The sequence below is a fragment of the Haplochromis burtoni genome, unplaced genomic scaffold (genome assembly GCF_018398535.1).
Source record: "Haplochromis burtoni strain Fernald_Lab_line unplaced genomic scaffold, NCSU_Asbu1 Contig_266, whole genome shotgun sequence".
Classification (NCBI taxonomy): domain Eukaryota; kingdom Metazoa; phylum Chordata; class Actinopteri; order Cichliformes; family Cichlidae; genus Haplochromis; species Haplochromis burtoni.
The window spans coordinates 453,246-471,194 of NW_024582627.1; the positions used below are offsets into that span (position 1 = coordinate 453,246).

The window sequence follows — 17,949 nt, forward strand, 5'->3', positions numbered from 1 at the left end:
CTGCTGTGTTTACAGTCACACAGGCACAGAACTTAACCTCTGACACCTTTGGACCTGTTTTTTTTTATATACTTGAAGTTTCCCCTGTTTTTGAGGACTTCTGCATGAGGACAACACCCGTATGAAGACAGCAGGGATGGCTCTGGAGCAGCTCAGTGAGGTGGTCCAAAGATGTGTAAGTATTCAGTGGTACTTGTAACCCACATCCACTCCTTCATTCTGATATCAATTCCCTAAACAGCATGTCGGCACAGTCACTGGCACCAACCTGGATGCTGGTACCCACAGACAGTGTTGCCAACTCCTCAGTAAGGAAAATCGCTATTGGTTGTCCTAAAAGTCGCTAGAAGTCGCTAAATGACGTCATCGCCTAATTTGCATAATTGGTCATGCTAATCTAATTGTTGGAGAGAGAAATAACATCGTGGAAGAGACATAAAGTGAGGAAAAAACGTCCTAAATGCATTTAGAGTTTATTTAGAACTACAAATTAGATTTCTTTTAGCAATTATTGTTTTTTTTAATGTCACAATTCCAACCCTGCTTCTTTACCCGGGCTTGGACCGGCAAGTGACCCGAAATAGGCACTCTGGCGGAGTTACTTTGTGTGTGTGTGTTTATAAGTAGTTTTAAACCTTGTGATCCACAAAACGGCATAAGAGTAAAAGAAGAACTGACTGCGTTACAGCACCCGCTGCTTGTTGAGAGTAAAAGAGATATGCGCTTTCACGTCTTTTTTTAGCGACTTTTTTTTTTTTTTTTTTAGAAAAAAAGTCTCTAAGGGGTCTGAAAACTCGCTAAATATAGCGACAAAGTCGCTAAGTTGGCAACACTGCCCACAAACTGAGCTGACCTGGGTTTTGAGTCTCTCACTAGAGCATATTCTAGATCAGAGGTATTTAATTAAAATATAAGGAGGTCCAATTTGAGAACATTTCCAAGTCCAAAATATAATCTAGTTCCACATGATTATAAGTGCAGTCTATTTTAAAGTAGCCTAACAGTTATACAGTGTCAGTATATGGGCAATAACTGGTTGTAATGTAAAGCAAAGAAAGTGTAATTCGGTATTTCAACAATATTTATTATTCATTACTCTAATGAAAAGAAAATGTTCTTTTTTGGTTTCAAGTAAAATTATAGCTTTTGAAAAAGTTGTCTTCAAATAAAGTGCTTAATTTAAAATAATGAAAAGTTGTATTTTGAATTTCCCCTCTTTGTCTTTTCTCTAAATTACATTTCACATGTAAACCATCTCACTTTAAACCCTCCTTTTCTCCCTGTCTGTTTCCCTGACTTAATTCCTTTGGCTTCTGCCTCTCGTCTCTTCTCCGAGTTGTCTACTTTTACACGTGCTCTGAGTAAAGGATTTGATTGCCTGAGTAGAGTTGCGTTGAGTGAGTTAAGCACGCCATTGGTCTATGTACTTCCATTCAATGGCTTTGCTGTCTATGTACACTGCTGCCATACAGCAGCAGTGTATAAATGCTCAGTTAGTGAAGACGGGAATAGAGGAGAAATCTTCAGTGGATCATGGGAAGTCCCTCAGCAGCCTGAGGTAGCAGCAAAACTAAGGGATGGTTCAGGGTCACCTGATCTAACTGTAAACTTTATCAAAAAGCCTAATCTTAAAAGCAGAGGGGGTGACTGTGTTCTGAACCCAAACCAGAGTGTAATATGCCAGGATTGTGTCTTTGAGATATTTGATAGAATATAATATTTAATAAGTAACTGTTTAAAATGTCTGTTTTCTCTATTTTTACCCACTTGTTTGTCTCTTTTTCATGCAGCAGGCTCTTCCAGACGACAGCTACACCACCGAGGATCACAACATCTTCACGGTTGCTGGGCAGACGTGTATCGAGGAGGGAAACAGCGCGCAGGTCCTCAGTATTGTGCTGGATGAAAAGAATCAGGTAACGTTTCTCAAAGTTGACACCAATCGCTGCTTCTCAGGTTTGTCACACACTCATCTGTGTAACTGTCTTCATCTGTGCAGGAGATTGTGAGATGCATGGGTTGGAACCTGCTGCCTCCGCTGATCCAGGTCCTGCTGAAGAAAGAAGACAAGAATCTTCCTCAGTGTCTGACCATTTTTAACCACCTGCTGGAGGTCAGTGGTCAGGAGTGGACTTAAGATAAAACATCACTGATGAAAACTGGATGAATGTGGCATTGTAAGGGTGATCTTTGTGGTTGTTTTTGCAGACGTGCAGACCGAAAGAGCTGCTGATCGGCCTGTTGGAGCAGCTGGAGCAGGATGATCCTGATACAATAGCAGAGAGTCTCCATCTGCTCTTGAAGCCTTTACAGAAAGGTAAAGAATCTTTTTAGTCATCTTTTAGTCATCATGCTACTCTTCTTACTGGTTTTCTTCTTGTCTTACATACAGTCAGCTCCATAAATATTGGGACATCGACACAATTCTAACATTTTTGGCTCTATACACCACCACTATGGATTCCAAATGAAACGAATAAGATGTGCTTTAACTGCAGACTCTCAGCTCTCATTTGAGGGTATTTACATCCAAATCAGGTGAACAGTGTAGGAATTACCACAGTTTGCATAAGTGCCTCCCACTTGTTAAGGGACCAAAAGTAATGGGACAATTGGCTTCTCAGCTGTTCCATGGCCAGGTGTGTGTTATTCCCTCATTATCCCAATTACAATGAGCAGATAAAAGCTCCAGAGTTCCTTTCAAGTGTGCTATTTGCCTTTGCAACCTGTTGCTCTCAACTGCCAAGAAGAGATCCAAAGAGCTGTCGCTATCAGTGAAGCAAGCCATCATTAGGCTGAAAAAAACAAAACAAACCCATCGGAGAGATAGCAAAAACATTAGGCGTGGCCAAAAAAACTGTTTGGAACATTCTCAAAAAGAAGGAACGCACCGGTGAGCTCAGCAACACCAAAAGACCCGGTGTTCTGGGAATCCATCCTACCTACAAACCATCCTACCCGTTGTTTTTGCGCATGCGCACAACACGAAATGAAGTGCCAAACCATCCTACCTTTTTGAATGTGACCTACAAGCATACTTTAACAGCTAAAATTTAGTGGCAAATTGTCCTACCTTTGTTAATCTGAGCTAGAAGCATACTTTAACGGCTAAAATGAAGTGGCAAATCATTTTTCCTTTATTAATAAGAGCTAGAGGCATACTCTGACAGGTAAAATGAAGTGGCAAGCCGTCCTGGCTTTATAATTATGAGCTAGAAACATACTCTGATGGGCAAAGGTAAGTGGCAAACCGTCATACCCACTTAAATTTGTGCTGGAATTACTCTGTGACAGCAGAAATGTGGATAAACTACTTACGGTAGGACGTTTTGCCAAAGTAGGATGCTTTGTCAGAACACCGGAAGACGGAAAACAACTATAGTGGATGACCGAAGGATCCTTTCCCTGGTGAAGAAAACACCCTTCACAACAGTTGGCCAGATCAAGAACACTCTCAAAGTCAAAAATCAAGAGAAGACTCCACCAGTGTGAATACAGAGGGTTCACCGCAAGATGTAAACCAATGGTGAGCCCCAAAAACGTGAAGGCCAGATTAGAGTTTGCCAAACGACATCTAAAAAAAAGCCTTCACACTTCTGGAACAACATCCTATGGATAGATGAGACCGAGATCAATTTGTACCAGAGTTATGGGAAGAGAGGAGTATGGAGAAGGAAAGGAAGTGCTCATGATCCTAAGCATACCACCTCATCTGTGAAGCATGGTGCTGCAAGTGTCATGGCATGGGCATGTATGGCTGCCAGTGGAGCTGGTTCTCTTGTATTTATTGATGATGTGACTGCTGACAAAAGCAGTACAATGAATTCTGAAGTGTTTCGGGCAGTATTATCTGCTCATATATTCACCCAAGTGATTCAGAACTCATTAGACGGCGCTTCACAGTGCAGATGGACAATGACCCAAAGCATACTGCAAAAGCAGAGTTTTTTGAAGGGAAAGAAGTGGACTGTTTTGCAATGGCCAAGTCAATCACCTGACCTGAATCCGACTGAGCATGCATTTCACTTGCCGAAGACAAAACTGAAGGGAAAATGCCCCAAGAACAAGCAGGAACTGAAGACGGTTGCATTAGAGGCCTGGCAGAGCATCACCAGGGATGAAACCCAGCGTCTGGTGATGTCTATGTGTTCCAGGCTTCAGGCTGTGATTGACTGGAAAGGATTTGCAACCAAGTATTAAAAAGTGAAAGTTTGATTTATGGTTCTTATCCTGTCCCCTTACTTTTAGTCCATTAACAAGTGGGAGGCACTTATGCAAACTGTTGTAATTTCTACACCGTTCACCTGATTTGGATTTAAATACCCTCAAATAAAAGCTGACAGTCTGCATTTAACTCATTCACTGCCAGCCATTGGCAGTGAATGAGTTAAACCCATTGACTCATTCACTGCCATTGACGGCTATAGACGTCAATGGCAGTGAATGAGTTAAAGCACATCTTGTTTGTTTCATTTGGAATCCATTATGGTGGTGTATAGAGCCAAAAATGTTAGAATTGTGTCCATGTCCCAATATTTATGGAGCTGACTGTATATGTTGCATATTGCTGTTTGGGTGCTTTTTCTTGCTATTATTATTGTGATGTATTCTCTTTTTCTCGCCTCGAACAGTGCTCGTGCGCCTGGGCGGCCGTAAGGCGTCATCCTTGGGCATGGCGCTGTCGTCCGTGCTGGACCAGGTGGCCAAACTGCCTCTCCCTCACACCAAGGAGCAAGAGGAGGATGACGTCTTTTCGTTTTGCCGGTGCTGCACTGACATGATAGATTTCGTCAGACCTTTTGTTCAAGAAGTCAGGCATAACCTGCTGAATAATGAGATGCAGAGCGAGACTGCAAACAGGACTGTGGGCAGACAGGGGAAGGATAAAGAGGATGAGCTGCGGACAGAACTTCTGAAGTTGTGAGTGGAAAAAAAAAAAGCGTTTTTCAGCTCAGACTCACGTTTGATAGTCCGACATAATGTCATAGAAAAGCGCTGCAGGGTTCTTGAAAACTGATGATGCTGAGGCTTCCTTTTTGTTTGTCTCCTCTTGAGCTGTATGAAGAGTCTGAGTCATCCTCTGTTGGAAGTACACCTCAAGGATCCTGACACGCTGGCTCTGTCCCCCCTCAGGACTTTTGCCACCGAGATTTTGGTAAACCCATTTTTTTCAAACGTGTAAATGGTGTCATTGCTGGTTTCTAATATGTCATCGGTTCGTCACGTACTTGCATATCGTGGTAATCGTGGTTTTCTGTGTCCTGCAGAACATCCTCGGTTCTATCGGGGAGTCCCTCAGCAGTCTCGTGCACCAGCCTCTTTTGAAGAGAAAGCAGGTTCCCGGCTTTCTCGAGGAGGAGGTGCGTTATCCTAAAGAGTCTTTGGCCAGCTTGGCTCATCTGGTGTTTGTCCATCACCTGGCTGCAGACACCTTCCCCACTGTTTTCAGGTATTTTGAAAACATATTTTTCTCCTGGGATGCACAATGTGGGATTATTCACACTTGGCTTGAAATGAATCTGTACTTGGGTGTTTCAGTAGTTCTACATTAACAAATACTGAAACATTTAAATAATGTTAATGCTCCCAACACTCTGTATTCTCTCTGCAGTCCCGTGTTCAGTCTTCGATGTAACATCGAGCACGTCTCTGTCCTCCTGTCCAGGTAACATGACATAATAATGTGTCGTGTTATAATCTTTGTTAGCGTTTTACAAAAGCTGTAAAATATGAATATGCACATTATACACACATATATAACACACACATATACCATAAGTGTCCACTTCAATTATCAACCTGTAATCAGTGATATCTATCTTTTATAGAACTGAGGAGTCCAAGCTTCAGAAAGGACTGGTAGGTGACATTTTTACTTATTTATTAGTTATTTATTACATAAATTATAATGACCTTAATCATCCAGGAGTCAATACGTGACTCCTGGATTTAATCCTATATATTTCCATGGTGCTATTTTAATTAAACACAACATGTTTAAAAGCTTATGAAAAGCTTTTCTTATGGTTTGATATGTACGGTCATCATCTTGGATGCTTATATTCAACATGGCCAAGTTTTCAAATAATGAGGTTAGCATTTGGAGAGGCTTTAGACTCTAAAACTTGAGGTTCCCCACATTTTTTCTTATAATAGCCAATCAGAAGAAGCCAAAGAAGAAAAAGAATGAGGCTGTAAGGGTCGTTACCTGCCAGTGTAAATGGTCACTGTGTTACTTAAATCTTCTTCTGCACATTAAAAGCAGTCATCAGTGTATGATGGATGTGCATCACACAGGAGCTGTATGAGAAAAGTCTGGTGCGAGTCGAGGACGGCAGTCTGCGTGCCGACCTGCTGGAGATTAAAACCTTCCTCACAGTCCCTCAGGTGAATGCAGTCGCTTCATTATAGACCTGTTGGGTCTACTGTTGTGTTTTGTGTGCGTCATATAATGTTATTAATGTCAGTGTTTAATTTCAGAACTTAATAAAGGTCATGACGATATGTCCAAAGCATGAACTGGTAAGTTTTTAATCAATTTTGATGTGTTTAAAATCTAATGTCAGATCATTTGGTTTGAAATCGGCTTTCATTTGTGTCACCTTCATCTCGTTTTTGGTACCTAGAATGAAACTTATCTTGGGACTCAATTTTGACGATACTTCTTTTTGTCTTCAGAGAACTAAAGGACTGAAGGTTTTCCAGCTGAGCATTGATAAGTTCAACACTGAAGCCAAGTACAGATTCTTCCAGTGAGCTCCACCTTTCTTCCCTGAAAATTAATCAGAAATGTGTCTTTTCCACTTCCCACTGCAAGCGACCTGTGTCCTTGTTTCAGGTACATGTTGAAGACGAGTAACCACTCAGGAGTTGAAGGCTACATCATTAAAAATATCAAGAATCAGATAGACATTGCCCTGCAGGTGAAGATGTACATTAAAGGAAAAAATGGCAGTGTGGGCCATGTTTAAAATTTCTTGGGGGACCTAAAAGAATCTTTATCGCTCTGTCTCCAGCCAGGTAACAGTAACGTCTGGTTTGAAGGCATTCAGCTCATGCCTCTGCTGCGTAAGGTTCTTATTCTTCCAGATGGCCCAGAGACTGACCTCCTGCAGTACCTGGACAGGTCTGTGCACACACACTAATGCGGGTCACAGGAGTGTGACAGCCAGCCCCAACACACACTGTTAAAAAGGATCATACACAGTTTAAAAGAAAGTATTACATTGTTTAATTTTGTTTCTTCCTGAGAAAATATGAGATGTTTAAATTTAATTGGACACTTCTGTGTAATCAAGAGGAATTTTATAAGTCTTTTTCTCTATAAGATTTTAAAAAACAAACATCCTTTGGTGCTTTTTATATTAAATTGTGCAATAAGTATAAACAAAGTAGTATTGCTGTTGATTTTATAGTTTTTAAAAAAGGCCAGTAAAATATACTCACTGGTCACTTATTAAATGCACTTAAGTTGCTGCCATGTGATTGACTGATTAGATATTTGAATTAATGAGCAGTTGAATCGGTGTGGCAGGTTGAGTGTACGTGTCGCCCTGATCAGAAGTCATTATTTAACAACAAAATCTCGGACTTTATGGACGAGAGTAGTTGAAAGTTTTGGAAATGACTGGAAGGTAGATTAAGAAATAGCGCATGTGTGTGTTGATCTCTACAGAGTCATGGAGTCTCTAAATCTGCTGCGTTACCTGGTCATCAGAGACAAAGTGACAGAGAACCAGGTGAGTGCACTGTTGAGCTGAAAACACCAAAAATTACATTTTAAAACAAGCTGTTCACCTTCATGATGGCCTATAAGGGTATATAAGCTTTCTCTATCTGTGCTTTCTGATGCTGCTGAAGACCGGCATCTGGACAGAACTGTATAAAGTAGAAGATATGTTCATGAAGCCTCTTCGTGTTGGTGTGAACATGTCCAGGGCCCACTATGAAAGAGAGCTGCAGAACACAATGGAGGCCAAGAAGAGCAAGGCTAAAGGTCAGATCAGCGACACTTACTTTAATTTCCAGTTTTTTAGTACAACATAGAGACTCTATGCATGCACAGCAGGGCTTCTATTTTGTAGGTAGCTTGGCTTCATTTTTCTCAGGCTTCTCAAACGACTTCTTAATGGCACTTTTCAACATGTAGCATCATCAAAAGTGTTCAGAGGAGGCTTTCTGACAGCATTTGTTTCTTCACAGAAGAGTCTGTACTTTCTGTGTCTGTTGGTGGTGAGGAGCTGCCCAGCATGACACCAGAGTCACAGATTCAGGTGAGTAACACAGTCAGATATCAGATCACGTATTTATGCGTGTGGGGATTAAGAAAGCACTGTGATGTTCCTGACTGCATTTTCATTGGTCCTGCCAGGCTCTGCACTCTGCCCTGCACACGTTTGACATGATTGAGAGCGTGTTGGCACGGATAGAGGAACTCATCGAGGTGAAGGACAACCTGTAACCACACAAGCTCATCATCTCAAACAGAAAACTGTTACTTGTTTCAAAACAAAGTGCTAGTGCACTGCTGGTCTCTTTGTTTTACAGTGTAATTATAAAATGTTGCATACATTGTCAATTAGAAGTTTAAAAAAAAAAAAAAAGGCAAGTTTGTATCAGCTCGGTAATAAACTTTCAAACTTTTGTACTTGCAGGTCAAATCAAGTGTTTTCATTTTTGGTGAAAGTGTAAAAAAGTTGTGGTTTGGTAAAAAAAAATTTGTAACCTTTGGAAGCTTCAGTTTCTCCTGCCGTCACAAAAATATCTCAAGTTCATGCAGCCTGTGTTGCCCAGAACACTCTAGCACAAAGAGATGCTATAGGTTATAAAGGTAAAAACAAAAAAAGACTCAGAAAAGTAGCTCACAAAACGATACATAAGTTTACAAAGTGCAAAAGGGTAAACAAACTTAAAGTAATGAAATGTATCCCATGTAACAGAATTGTTTAAAATTAAGTCTATAGAATTTAGATTTAAGCAGTGATTCAAAGGAAGTCTGGCTCTGTGTGCTCGATCTTCTCAGGTAGGTCATTCCAGATGTGAGGGGGCCTGAAAAAGCAAAATCACCTACAGATTTAAATTCTTGCCTTTAGCACAGCCTGAAGGGTCCAACCCGAGGCTGTGAGCAGGCACACGTGGGGTCAGAGGTTCTGCTACGTACATCGAGGCCACAGGCGCGTTTTGACGAGAGAGCGCAACTTTTCATTAATGCCAGAGAAGAGAGCAGCAATAGTCCAATCTTGAGAAAATAATTCCTTTCATTCATTCAACCATTTTTAAAAAACTTTGCAAAATTTGGTGATATTAGCAATTCATAAGCAAGTTATTTCACTACAACCTATATTTTTACCCCAGGTTACTACAAAAAATAAATAAATGCTGAACTGTTTTCTTGGGTCCAGGTAACAAAAAGTGGAAAATAAATTCCTTCTAAATGAATATAACCATGTAACCTGAATGAGAGACGTCATTTTGTTTTTGCCTTTATTATTAACCTGAACTGGGAAAAACTGACACTTCAGTGTTTTCCATAAATAAACCAAACTCAGACATGCACACACTAATGAAGCAGAATTTCACACATTCACAGGATACAGATATGCACCTTCAAATTAAAAGCCTTTATGGCAGTGATAACTGTAAACAAAATATGGATTATTCCCTCTTTAAAAGGTCAAGAGTTATAGCAATATCTGCAATGTTTCCACCATTTTAAAATGCCCTTCTTCACAGTTCTTTAGACTATATCATAGCTGCTGTGAATATAAGAAATCTTTACTTTACTGTCAACCACGAAGCCGAAGGGGGGAAAACTGCAGCACATTACAAGGAGTGAACGTTTTCTCTCATGCTCACGTGCCTTTTCTGCACCTGAACCACAGCCTAGGACATCATAGTTTTACTGGTTCCTGGTGCTCTCACAGCACAGTCTCACAGGTCTTTGAACAGCGGGTGTTGAAGAGCCTGAGCAGCTGTGATCCTGGTGGAAGGGTTCAGATCCAGCAGCTTATCCAGCAGGTCGTAAGCCTCATCGGGAACTCTGTCCCAGCCACGCTCATCCTCCTCCTCTCCCATCTTTTCCTGTTTTGGAAGGCGAGTTGCGGTGTCATTACCACCTGAATGTTTGTGCTTGTTCGTGTGACTACACAAGAGTTCTGCAGGAGTTTCATCTGCTTCCTTTTTGTGTGGTTTGAGTGTTCTTTCAGTGGGACGGTGTGTGGGCGTATCATCTTGGATCTTGTGATGATGAGTGTCAGTGGAATCTGCCGTAGCCTCAGGAAGTGGTGTGACTTTGTTATCTGGCGATGGCCTAAATCCTCTGAGCGTCTCACACAGGGTCCTGAGGTCCTGTCGAGGGAGCTCCCGACTGCACACCACCGCTTTACCTGAATCAGATTCAAGCCCATAAAAATAAGATCACTCTGTACAGAGGTTTTTTACAACCCTGTTTCTGAAAATGTGACGCTAAAATGTAAATGAAAATGGAACACAGTGATTTGTGAATCTTTTTCTTCCCATCTCAGGACCTAATAAAAACAATAATTCTATACTGTGTGAAATATATTTTTAAAAATAGTCGAGCTAAAAAGGTCATCCTAGATTCTCAGTCTTTCTGAGGTATGGAGATTATCCAGAACATCTCTGAAATGTTTTGGAACATCTGCATACGTCTTTTTCAGGGAAGGTCCTGCTGAACCTCTTTTAGGATTCATTTCAGCAGCACGGCTCCAGGTGTTAAACTAAGATGTTTGCAGGCCAGAGCTGTCACCCCCTGAATGCATTTGGAGCATCATGAAATCAAAAATACAACAAAGGAAGCCATGAATTCTTAAATCCTAAATCACGTGAGAGAAGGAAAGCATTTCACTGCACCCCCTGGTCTGATCAGGTTACAGAGTTTGCTACAAGACCTTTGCAGAAACATGGAGCTGGCATCAAATTTAAAACAACACAAAAAGTTTCATGTGTTGTTCTGCACCATTTTCAGTTCACTATACTTGATTTTTTTTTTCCCCATATTTATATTTATGCAGTGCATTAACTCTGAAAACTGTGCTGCAGAATATTGTTCCACTGCAGAATTATAGTGACTCTATTGGTGATGAACTGCCTGCAGGATTAATCACTGCAGTCTTGCAGGTGCAGTGAGGATCTGCGTTCTGCAGAAGACCCAGAAGAAGAAATTTATACGCACCGAACGACTTGGCAGCCTTGATGGTCTCTCTGGAGCCTCGTAGGGTCATGATCTGAACGAGCGCAATCATGTCATCGGTGGCCTTAAAGAACGGGTAACGGCCACTGAGCAGTGACAGCAGGATCACACCAGCTGACCACACGTCTATGGCTGCAGTGCAGGGTGACAGGACAGGGGAGTGTGCAAGAGTGCAGATTAGTAAGAATAAAAAAGAGAACATCCCAAATTTGCTATTTTTAGGCAATTTTTGGAAAACCTGCCTGGCTCATATGACAGGAAATGTTACCAAGCATGAGAAAACAGATTTTGTTTTTTTAATACTAGAGAGCATCTCTGAGCATGCAGCACCTTAAATCACGTTCAACAAACCACATCAAAGCAGATGGGCTAAAGCAGCAGTGTGGTAGATACATATATTTATTTTCTTTGCTTTTAAACATGTATTATAAATAATGACTTGAGACACCCACCCGTGCCTTGGTTGGGACACTTTGTGAGGACTTCTGGTGCTCTAAACCCTGGAGTTCCTGCCCGGGGCGCCACCTGCGACTTTCTGCAGTCACAAACAAGGACAGGAACGAGGTATTAGAAGTGACACAAAACAGAAACTAAAAATTCTTCGTTTAGTGGAAGTGGATTGGAACGAGAATTTAGTTTTAATAATAAATAATTTTTGTTCTTGTACAGCTGACACAAGCACCATTAAATCATATTTCATATAAATGAAAGAAATCATATAAATGTTTCACTGTCTAGAATAATGCCCAAAACATGTGCAAGGTAAACAGGAGGTGCAGGAGGATGTTTTGTTAGTTACCTGGACAAGCAGACGTTGCAGACCCGATCAGTGAAGTAGCAGTTACAGGTTAGACCTCGCTGTACGGGTCTCTGACTGCTGCTCTGGGTCCTGACAGGCAGGGTGGCTGAAGAGTACTTACGGCTGGCTGCGTCCTCTGTTTTACTTGGTTTTACCAGCTAAAGAGTAATGATGATTCAATTTTTAATGTCACCTCCAAAACACTCAAGGTCACCTTATATCACTTAATAATAATAATAATAAGACCCAGCAGGAAAAGTTGCAGCAGGGAACACAGTGTAGCTCAGTATGGGGTTTGATAGCACCTAATGCTATCAAACTGAATAAGCTTATATAAAAAAGTAATTTTATTTCTGTTAAGCAGTCCTACATGTGAACCTGAGAGACAAGAGTTGCAGAGCTTCGTCACAGCATAAGAGAAGCCTCTAAAAACCCATCTTGTCCATGCTGATGAAAGCTAATGACAGTAAATCTGTTGATGAGCCACAGGGAGTGGGAGGGAATGAAAGTCTGGAGGTCAGCGACATATGCAGCGCAAAGACTACAAAAAGCTTTCAGTGTTAATATTTTAAAGGTAATTAGTTGCAGTACAGGGAGGAAAAATAGCAAGGTTTAGGATTAGGATGGCTGTGTCATGTTCAGTGTGAACTGCATAACTGTAGATGAGCTGAATATGTTTTTTGGTGATGCACACCATGCTGAGCTATTGAAAGCTTTCAGCCAATAGCTCTTTCGGAATCACCCTGGTGGTGCAAATATACCATTTATGTCTCTCATAATGCGCTATTGTCGTTATCGTTTTCTTCCATCACTTCATAGTAAAACAATTTATTTTTGTAACAGGCTACAATTTAAATGTTTTTCTTTGCTAAATTGTTTTTTATGTGTAGACAAAACACTGGTTCATCCCTTTAGTTTAGTCCCTTTTCTATGCTTGGATCAAAGGTCAGTGTTGAGTGGATTAACAAACAAAAAAATGTTCCTCTTAAAATGCTTGGGTCCGGCCAATGTCCAAAGAAAAACTTTTCTTGCAAGAAAATCTAAAGATATGAGCAGCAGCTCAAGACTTTTGCACAGTACTGTAGTTTTCCCCCATTGCTTACCTCTGTCCTAATGGCAGCGTGTTTGGTGTTGGAGAGAGCTGGTGTGCAGCTGTTCAGGTCCCTCTCTCCAAACACAGTCCGTGGTGCTTTGCGTAGCTCTATCAAATCCTAAAGAAAACCAACATGGACGATGACATAAGCAAAACATAAACAATGATGTTATAAACATCCAACCATAACCATACTTCAGTCTTGTGCAACACAGTGAAGTGTAATTAGAGTAAATTTTATCACTGGACAGAAACACCTAATGAAGATAAAAATGATGGTAAATAAAATAAGTGCAGACACCTTTGTGTGCTTTGTGCGAGAGGTGGTCACAGTGGTGGTAGCAGAATGTGCTTTTTTAATCAGTGCTTTTCGAGAGGTTGAAGAAGCTGTGGTGGTGGAGGAAGATGCGGAGGAATTTGTTGGGTGTATTTGCTGCCGTGCAGGCAGTGGAAGAGAGGTGGAGACTGTTGTGGTTTTTGAAGAGAGTTTAGGTGGTGCTTTGCTCCGCTGTGCAGCCACTTGTTTCCCTGTGGACCCTCCACCTTTCTGTGATGGTCTCTTTCTCACCACCTTCAATAGCTCAATCTGGGTGTCAGCTGTACCCTGTGCCAGGCCGAAATCCACCAGTGCGTACCTGTGCATACAGTTACACAAAAAAACAAAACACAAAAGCCAAAATGTAATAAAGTGTATGTGGAATTTATTAGTGTAATTTACTTTTTAACATACATTCTAATCTTATAGCTGAGTGATGCTCCAGCACTGTATCAATATAGACAACACATAGCATCAGAACATGAGCACTACATCAGAATATTAGCATTAGAATTGACAACAGATAAAACATTACAAATGTTCTGCAGCTACTTACATTTTGCTCTTTCTGTTGTAGAGGAAATTGTTTGGTTTGATGTCTCGATGAATTATGCCAAACTGGTGGATGTGTTTCAGAGCCTTTAACAGGTGGTAGATGTACAGGCGGACCTCTTCAAAAGTTAGCAACCCAATGATGTCCTGGTGAATATGTTTAGTTTCAATCAGAAGTTTTAAAAGACATTTTTAAGCAACGTCAACATAATCAGGAGAAGAGACTGATTTAGAAGCTCAGATTGTGTCCATTAAAAATAAATAAATCACTTCAGTATAAACACTGCATGTCACTGCAGTAACATACGACAAAGTACCTACCACAATGGCTTGATGCTCCATGTAGGGCATTACAATCACCACATGGTCCTCCTTCCTGAAGCAGTATGTCACTCCCATCACATTCTCTCTGCCTCTGCAAAGTGGATTAAGGGCACAGCTCAGAAGACAGGCGTCATTTCATTATAATGTGTTATGTCTGCAAGAAATGTCAATCTCGGACGTTCACTTCCAAGAATCATTACAGAAGCACTCAACCACAAATGCACACTCATTTATATAAATTGGTGTGCTTTATGCTGCACGTCTTGTCAACCCCAGCCAGCAGTGTACCAAACTGCGTAGGTTAAACTGAATCATAAGATGTCACAAATGAGAAACCCACACATCGATTTACCACAGCATAAAAATAAACTTAAAAGCAAGAAATCAAATAAAATTTGGTCTTTTCTGATTTTACATTTTTGGGATACTCGGCTCTTTCACAAACACAGTACCGGTAATACTAAAAGAAAAGTTAGTGTGGAGGTTAATTTGGACTGAGAACCTTCACAGACTTAATTTGGAGGTGTGCTACCAATTCCACATGGAATTATAGGAAAATTAAATAATAATCAAATTGAATCCCCGCATTATCTGTCAAATAATAAAAACATACACTCACCAGCCACTTTATTAGGCACACCTACTTACTCTGCTCTTTATTGAAAATATCTAATCAGCCAATATCATATCAGCAACTCAATGCATTAGGCATGTAAGAAATGCCAAATATGAAAGTGCAACTCAAAGGAACTCTATAATTTAACCAGGTCCAGGTCTTTAAGAAGGATTAGTGACAGTGTATAGTGTTACAGTAACACAAACTAACTAAATAAATAGATGTTGATAGAAAAAACATCAGTGTAATGTCAATAAAATTCTAAGTTACTTCATTGGACTCACCCTGCAACAGTGAGACACTGAAGCTCAGCAGCAATCCGTGTGGGATGGCTTGTTGGGATTAGATGCTTCAGTGCAAACATCTCTCTCCTCCCATCTCGCATCTGCGTCTCACCCAAGTATACTGAGCTGAACGTACCTAATGAAGACGCACAAATGTCATCAGCACTACTCCTTATGAGGTTAGTGAACGGCTAACAATCCTTCTCCCAGCTGTATAAAAACTCCAAAACTGACTACATACCTGCTCCAATTTTGTCTATAATGCGGAAAACTTTGGCTAGCTGAGGAACAGCTTTGTAAAGAAACTCAATGTCCATCTCCACGTCCGCTGGAAACAAACAAGACAAAAAAAATCAACTGTCAGAACACCATTACTAGTGTGGTGTATATGGTCAACACATAGAAAGTAATAGGAATGGGAAGGGAGAGAGATAGAGTATCGATACAGCTGTATAAGCCCGGCTTAATCTCAGGGTGGTGGGTTTGAGCACTGCGTTGGGCGTTCGCATTGAGGGCAGGGATAGCTCAGTAGGTAGAGGCCCCATGATCGGAAGGTCGAGGGTTCAAATCCACTGAACGGCTACCCTGAGGTACCCCTGAGCAAGATACCGTCCCTACGCTGCTCCCCGGGCGCCCACTGCTTCACTGAGTGAATGTGTTAAATGCAGACGGAGATCAATAACTGTGACACAATTTGGAGTTAAAGAAAAATACTGGCGGCCACACTGCTACCCCTCAGCCTTCTAGTAGATGCACTTATGGTATTATTTAAAAAAATCCTACAATCTTAAATTAAGTTTAAAAAGAACAAAGAAAGCAAAATAAATATAAAAAATATGATGTGATTGCCTTAAAAATAAATTCTGCCCAGAGTGAGGTTATTAATACTGTGTGCAAACCCTAAGCTACAGTGACAAACTATAGCTGAGCACACAGATTTTAATTGTATATCAGCTATAATATAATAATGTAGTTCCAACATAAGGATGCATTTCTACTGAAATATTTCTGTCATATCACAGTTGTCCAACTCACGGGAGATTTTCCGTTTCTTGTGACCTCTGTCAGCTTTCATAAGGCATCCGTCTGTGCTGGGCTCAACGCAGGCAGGAGAAAACTCCATCTGAAAACCAGAAAACAGGAACATCGTTAGAGACACTTACAGATGGAGCAAACACTCGTGATTTAAGTTTGGTAAACACTTTATTTAAAATATTCTGTAGCTGTACAAGTCCTCGTTACTGTAAATGTCTGCAGTTATAGTTTTTTGAAGAGCGCGGTCCGACTTCCTAGATACCACTAGCATATTGTTAGCTCGCTAACTGCGGCTGCTAGAGCAAAAACACAAAGAAACTTACCGCTTGGGGTTGGTTGTAAAGTCCAAAAGTGTCTCAAATTAACGCCTCATAAAGTCACCATACAGCCCCGACCAACATCTCTACAGGTAAAGCATCAATTATAGGTTTATATTCCGCTCTGGCGGTGGCTGAAGAACTTTGTACAGACTTTCGGATTGAAGCGTCTCCGCCAACAACAAACTCCGCGCTAAAAGTGACGTCAACGAAATCTCGCGGTACAGCAGCAGAAATCACGTGACGCTCCAAGCACACGGACGAGAACGATTTAATTACAGTTGTGATGTATCGCTGCATGACTTATTTAAAACTAAAACTGCTGCCTGTGAATTACACGTTACACAGCCAAATAACAGTTTAGTGTTTTCTGTTTATTTTCCTTGTTACTCCGTTATGAGTTGTTGCCTCATAAGAATGGCTGTTGACAATTTTGACCAAATTTAAAAAGACTAAAACTAATAACATTTCCTGTATATTTTAGGAGCCCATTCAACACTGATTTTTGATTAAAAATATAATATTCAATTGAAATAGTCGAATATTCTTTTTCCCTTTCAAACACAAAAAACAGATGTAGAGCGCCCTCTGGTGGACAAATTGTGCCTCATCAAAACTTGGTTAACATGGTTGAAGGATGTTTCTCACATCACTTTACTTTTTTCCATTTATCAGCAGTTATAAATGCAGAAATCAACAGGTTGTGAAATAGTTCATATTTTACAATAATATCGTCCCACAGATAAATCTAATGCATAATTTCAGTTCTTGTTTTTCTTGTTCATGTCTGGTTATTTTCACTTCGGTTAGCAAACGTGTTTTTAACACCTCCTATAGGTTTATCATATAGCTGTGGTTATATTTTTAATAACAACTTGGATATATAGTACTGTGCAAAAGTCTTGAGTCCTCATTTCTTGCTTTTACTTTGTTTTCAAGGAGACAGAATTCCTTATACTTTTTCTCTCCAGGTTTTCAAAACCTCATTGGACATTTTTCTTAGGAGGCTGCTTTTTTAAAATCATTTTCAGTCTTTTCAATGTACCTGACCATGTTTAGTGAAATTAATTATTTTGTTTGTTAAGCCACCTAAAACAGAACTATAACTAAGCATAAAAAAGTCATCATCATCTAACACAAGGTATAAACAGCCAACTTAGTGAAGAACCAGTTTTGAATTGTATCTTTAGGTACTTTGTTACTAGTATGCTCATTACTTTCACAACAGCTAGTTGAATCTACAAAAAAAAAAATCTAAAAATAACAGTAAAATACTATTTTTGCACCACCATGCAACAAGATTTATATGTAGACATATGAACGTATTCCTTTGCATTAAGTTGAAATTAATACTTTCACTGGAGTATGCAACAACTTGAATGGCAGTCTTTGAATACACAC

At 40.4% G+C, this 17,949-nt stretch overlaps 2 protein-coding genes across 4 annotated transcripts; one reads left to right on the top strand and one right to left on the bottom strand.

Annotated features, from left to right (window-relative positions):
- The first annotated feature begins 79 nt into the window (after positions 1-79).
- Positions 80-8,653, top strand: glmna (glomulin, FKBP associated protein a). 2 transcript variants are annotated; one of them, XM_005939353.2, is made up of 19 exons: positions 80-175; positions 1,473-1,558; positions 1,791-1,916; positions 2,000-2,113; positions 2,209-2,317; positions 4,632-4,920; positions 5,056-5,155; positions 5,268-5,449; positions 5,612-5,665; positions 5,829-5,859; positions 6,298-6,387; positions 6,481-6,522; positions 6,679-6,752; positions 6,839-6,923; positions 7,017-7,126; positions 7,676-7,739; positions 7,861-7,996; positions 8,203-8,273; positions 8,372-8,653. In XM_005939353.2, the coding sequence occupies exons 1-19, from the start codon at positions 172-174 to the stop codon at positions 8,459-8,461; spliced, it is 1,857 nt and encodes a 618-aa protein (XP_005939415.1). In that variant the 5' UTR covers positions 80-171; the 3' UTR covers positions 8,462-8,653. The 2 variants fall into 2 exon arrangements, with proteins under 2 accessions (XP_005939415.1, XP_005939417.1); XM_005939355.3 differs by lacking the exon at positions 1,473-1,558.
- Positions 8,654-8,728: 75 nt separating this feature from the next.
- On the bottom strand, positions 8,729-16,773 carry cdc7 (cell division cycle 7 homolog (S. cerevisiae)). 2 transcript variants are annotated; one of them, XM_005939361.3, is made up of 12 exons: positions 16,555-16,773; positions 16,232-16,319; positions 15,438-15,524; positions 15,197-15,332; positions 14,294-14,387; positions 13,977-14,119; positions 13,676-13,739; positions 13,115-13,222; positions 12,012-12,169; positions 11,665-11,747; positions 11,195-11,344; positions 8,729-10,385 (listed from the first exon to the last, which is right to left on the bottom strand). In XM_005939361.3, the coding sequence occupies exons 2-12, from the start codon at positions 16,317-16,319 to the stop codon at positions 9,931-9,933; spliced, it is 1,566 nt and encodes a 521-aa protein (XP_005939423.1). In that variant the 5' UTR covers positions 16,555-16,773; the 3' UTR covers positions 8,729-9,930. The 2 variants fall into 2 exon arrangements, with proteins under 2 accessions (XP_005939423.1, XP_005939422.1); XM_005939360.3 differs by having other exon boundaries at positions 13,406-13,739; positions 16,555-16,770.
- Positions 16,774-17,949: the final 1,176 nt, after the last annotated feature.